The following is a 5097-nucleotide window of genomic DNA, read 5'->3' as shown; positions in this document are numbered from 1 at the left end:
AGGAGAATCAGGATCAAATCTCTTCTCTCATTTGTTGTAAACTATCAAATTATTTTAATAAAAAAAATCTATGATTGGAGAAACTTGGATGCATGCAAATTTAAATAAAAGCATGTCACCAATATTCCCAATACAAAAAGGCTTTTAGCAACTTTATAAATTATCAATAGAACACAAAACCCATACATACACACAAGTACACAACACAGTATACTTTATATTTTTTATGCTGAATAGTAAATAGTGAATACATATACACCATCCCAGAACCTGTAGTAGAAGTGTTCAATGCACTTGTACTATCATTCCCTTGAGGAAAATACCTTGAGGAAATCATTCCCTGAATGTTTCTACAAATGAGAATGAACTAGCACGCAATGACGCAAATACTCAACAGGGACATGAAAGAGGTTTCATTGATCTGTTTTGGTAGTTTCATGCTCTGCAGTCCAAGGAAAAAGTTAGTTATATTCGTTATTTCCAGGACTATATAAGAAAAAACAATGAATGTACACACATGAACAACAGTTGCATCTGCATGAAACCATTTAAATAAATGAATATGAAAGAACCATTCATAAGGTTGTGGGTCTTAAAAGGTGAAAATGTTAGTCGGAAAATTTAATTTGACAATTAAGATCATTTATCAAAATAATAAAAGACGTCCACACTTGCATTTATGCAGAATTAATAGGAATCAAAAGAAATATAACTTAAATGGTCAATTCATAACTCTTAGAATGGTCTTCAATAATTTTATGAGATAACTGATGACCGTCATTGATGATTTTATTATTTAGGCAAATTCAAATTTAAAAATATATAAAAGTACCTTAAACTTGGATTCTACCAAGTCCACCAGGGAGTATACCAGAACCAAGAAAGGCTTTTTTGATCATATGCAGTTCGCTGGTAACTTCCTTCATCTTCATTCTTTCTTTTGGTGACTCTATGGAACAAGCGAGTCCAATCTCTAGGATTGAGACTAAGCACTTATGCACATTGGCATCCATTTGACACAGGTTTGCAATACCTTGAGCTCCTTCGTCTACCTGAATTTCGTTGTCATTATTATCTTCTCTAGCTGCCACTATTGCTGTCGGCTCAACATCAACTTCTCTTGGTAGAAGGATTGGGTCTACAATTTGAACAACTCTTTCTGGCAATCCCAACTTAGCAAAATTGTGGAGATTGAGACCATCTTTAAACATTTCATCAGTTGGTCTCTTTCCTATGAACATCTCTAGTAGTAATATTCCATAGCTATACATGTCCCCTTCTATTGATGCCTTATCACCCATGCCATACTCTACAAATTATGATTTGTAAGGAAATTTTGCAGTTGTTGTTCATAGTGATATTTCGAATTTAATGCAACTGAAATTTCATTTGATTCATTAAAAAAGCATAAAGAAATTGAAAACAAGATCATGAAGATAGAAGCCATCATTTCAAATTTTCAAGTTAGAAGCATTCATCATTTGTACAATAGAAAATTACTTTAGGGTTGTTGGAAGGAGTCAAGGAGGCAATATTGATGATTTATATGTAGCACGGAAAATATGGTTAATGGTTGGATTTGGATAATCTAATCAAATTATATTTTGTAATTGGTATGGACTTGTTGGACACCATAGGTATGAATGACTTGGCAGCTCCCATGTTCAACTAAACTTTTGGTTCTTATTCTTTTATTCAAGCAAATAATAATAATAATAATAATCAACGTAGTTCCTAACTTCTTATTGTTGTCCGTTACTTGAATTGTCTGTTGACAACTTGTTCAGTACAGGACACATGAATAAATGTCACAAAACTATATATAGCACAGATCTGTTTTGTCTGTGACTAGCTCTACTTATTTTGCTATAAAAAATTGACAAGCTATCATCAGTCTTCACAAACATATGGTATTGGGGAAATAAATGCTTGAAAAACAAATATACAAAGCTTAGTCAATGGATAGTCAGCACTCAGTCTTAGCGCTTCTATCGGTGCAAATTAAGAGAGATAGGGAGAGATTTTAAGTATCCTCTTTTGATAGTAGTACAGTAATTGCCAAAAATAATACATCTGTAAAGAATTGTAAAGAATTTAAAGATATTTAAGACTTTAAGGATATAGCCAGCAGAATTGTAAAGATATTACCTGGAGCAGCATAACCAATTGTTCCCTTTATCCCAATTGTGCTAGTTTGCTTTTCAGAAGAATCATCAACAATTGAGAGGAGCTTCGTTAAGCCAAAATCGCTTACATGAGCAACCATGTCTTTGTCAAGGAGAACGTTGCTTGGCTTTAAATCACAATGAATGATTGGTTGCACAGAATGGTTGTGAAGATAATCTATTGCAGAAGCCACATCCAGTGCAACATTTATTCTTTGAAGAAGGCTCAAGTTCCTTGATTGATTTTCATTGTCTAGTTCAGGATGCAGCCAAATATCTAAGCTCCCATTTGCCATAAATTCAAAGACTAGAGCTTTGAATTGATTTCCACTGTAATCTGTGCTAGAGCAACATGTTAATATCTTAACATGATTCCGATGCCGAATAATTCGTAATGCATTGCATTCGGCCATAAAACTTTTGAAAGCTCCCTTGTGTTGAAGGTTAAGGACCTTTATAGCAACTAGTTTTTCTTCTTGATCAAGAGTTCCTTTATATACTGAGCTAAAACTTCCAGATCCAATTAAATTATCCGGAGAAAATCCACAAGTTGCATGATAGAGGTCTTGGTATGAAACACTTGGAAGGAGGTCCATTGTTGAAAACATAGAAGGTGATTTCTTTTTTGATTTTTTCATCCAATAAATAACAAGAATTGATGAAAACAAAAATAAAAATAGAACAATGGAAATAATTACAATTGCTAGCTTGTAGCCAAATGATTTTCTTGGTTTCCTGACCTCTACGGGACATTTTGGCAACTGCAATTTTGGTATACCACCACAGAGTTTAGTATTTCCGGCCAATGATATCGCACTTGAGTTTTTGAAAACTCCTTCAATTGGTAACTCACCCTCAAAATTATTAAATGAAAGATTCAAATTTTCTAAATAACGAAGCTTCTCTAAACCCTTTGGAATGGATCCTGATAGGTTATTTTGTGAAACATCTAGAAGTTGAAGACTTTTGAAAGAAGCCATAGATGATGGTATTGCTCCTTCAAAGGAATTCCCATGCAGGTCAAGGAGTTCCAACATCAAACAATCTCCTATAGATGTAGGAATTTCACCAGACAGATTATTGTTAGAGAAATCCAAATTGTTTATATGTTTCAAATCACCTACTTCAAATGGTAGTTTGCCAGTAAACGAGTTATGTGACAAATTGAGGGATATTAGTGCAGGGGAAGAAGGACCAATAAGCTGTTTGGGTATGGATCCACCAAGGTTATTTTGTGAAATGCCCAGGTATTGCAAATTTTGGCAGTTTACTATAGTTGGAGGTATAGTTCCTTCAAATCTGTTTTCATCTAAATCAAGTTCAAACAACTGAGTAAGGTTGCCTATGATGGTTGGTATTTCTCCAGACAATCTGTTTACTCTTAAATTTAATAATTGCATCTTTTGAAACTTCCCAAAATTAGTAGGAACAATGCCGATGAAGTAATTATAATCTAAGCCCAAAGCAATTAAGTTAACAAGATTCTCTAATGATGCAGGAATAGTTCCAGAAATTCCATTGCCTCCTATATATAATTGAGTGAGTTGGGTTGACAAGTTGGATATAGAAGTAGGCAAAACACTTGCGAAATAGTTTGCACTAATATCCAAAATTTTAAGTTTACTACAATTTGTCAAAGATGTTAAGAAATGTAAACTCTTTCCAAGATGATTGCTACCCAAATTTAGCCCGGAAAGATCCAACAGATTTCCCAAATTAGTTGGAACTGATCCTAGAAAATTGTTTTCACTTAAACCAATTCTTTGAAGCTGAGTTGCATTACATAGTGAAGTAGGGACTGGTCCATAGAACATATTTCCACCAAATAGAAGATGTTGGAGATTAGGAAGAGTGAGGCCTATGTTGGCTGGAAGTGTGTCATTAAGTTGGTTGCTTGTAACTGCAATCAATTGGAGAGAAGACACATTATAAAGAGAGGAAGGGATTGTACCTGACAATTTATTTTCCCCAATTGAGAACCATACTAAGCCTTTTAATTGGCATATGGTATCTGGAATATTTCCCACCAAATTATTGGTCCCCACATAGAAATATTTGAGCGAAGAAAGATTTCCTAGAGAAGGTGGGATTCCTCCTGCCAAATTATTTTTGGAAATCGCAAGTTCTTGTAGTCTCATTAAAGAGCCTAGCTCCTCTGGAATTTTCCCTGTAAGCTTATTCACACGAAGACGTATTGATCTGAGATTGGAGCAGATGGACAAGTTAGATGGTATTTCCCCTCCCAACGTGTTATTGTTGAGATAGAGTCGTTGCAGTCGGAACAAATGACCGAATTCTTGTGGAATTTTGCCATAGAAGCTGTTATTTTGGAGGTTGATGAACCTAAGAAAGGAGAGGTTTCCAATAGCAGGTGATATAGATCCACCTAAGTTGTAGCCCTGGAGGTCCAAGCCTGTGACCCTTTGGTGCCAACGGCCGCATGTGATTCCATGCCAATTGCAGAAGTGCATAGAGCCATTCCACGAACTCAATATCTTATATGGATCATGAGGTATAAGTTCTTTGAATTTGAGTAAAGCCAAACGATCAGTCTCGTTTGTTGGAGCGGTGGCAGTAATGGCCACGGGTTGCAGGCAGAGGAGACTACTTGCGGAAAAGAGAAGAATCACACGAAGGTAAATAGAACAAAATGCGCAAATTTTGGTCTGGTGAAGCGTCATTTGGTTTTGAAAAATGAAAAGCAAGAAGCTGGTGAAATAAGGAACCAGGTAGAATGGAGGCTAATAAACAAGGGACACGGCTTATGCATTTATATTGAAACAAAATATCAACAACTACAACAAAAAAAAAAAAATTAAGAGGTGAACAAAATATCAATTGGCATTATACGAGGAGATTTCACTTGACCTTAAAGTCTTTCTACTTGTTTTATTTCCACTTTTTGACTCTTCCCGATTTTAATTATTCGTCA

The 5097-nt window shown here is 35.1% G+C and overlaps 1 protein-coding gene across 1 annotated transcript; it reads right to left on the bottom strand.

Annotated features, from left to right (window-relative positions):
- Nucleotides 1–236: 236 nt before the first annotated feature.
- On the bottom strand, nucleotides 237–4894 carry LOC115955175 (probable LRR receptor-like serine/threonine-protein kinase At3g47570). The gene is made up of 3 exons (XM_031073231.1): nucleotides 2149–4894; nucleotides 833–1309; nucleotides 237–442 (listed from the first exon to the last, which is right to left on the bottom strand). Exons 1-2 carry the CDS (start codon nucleotides 4844–4846, stop codon nucleotides 834–836), a joined length of 3174 nt encoding a protein of 1057 aa, XP_030929091.1. The 5' UTR covers nucleotides 4847–4894; the 3' UTR covers nucleotides 237–442; nucleotide 833.
- Between the last annotated feature and the right edge of the window lie 203 nt (nucleotides 4895–5097).

Source organism: Quercus lobata, chromosome 8 (genome assembly GCF_001633185.2).
Source record: "Quercus lobata isolate SW786 chromosome 8, ValleyOak3.0 Primary Assembly, whole genome shotgun sequence".
NCBI classification, from domain to species: Eukaryota; Viridiplantae; Streptophyta; class Magnoliopsida; order Fagales; family Fagaceae; genus Quercus; species Quercus lobata.
Note: the sequence above shows the minus strand (reverse complement) of the source record. Positions and strands in the feature narration are given on the sequence as shown.

Bases quoted from the DNA above. Each gene is read 5' to 3' on its own strand.
- LOC115955175 (XM_031073231.1), bottom strand. From the start codon at position 4,846: ATGACGCTTCACCAGACCAAAATTTGCGCATTTTGTTCTATTTACCTT. The intron at 1,310-2,148 runs GTAATATCTTTA...CATAATTTGTAG, and splicing joins AATTGGTTATGCTGCTCCAG to AGTATGGCATGGGTGATAAG.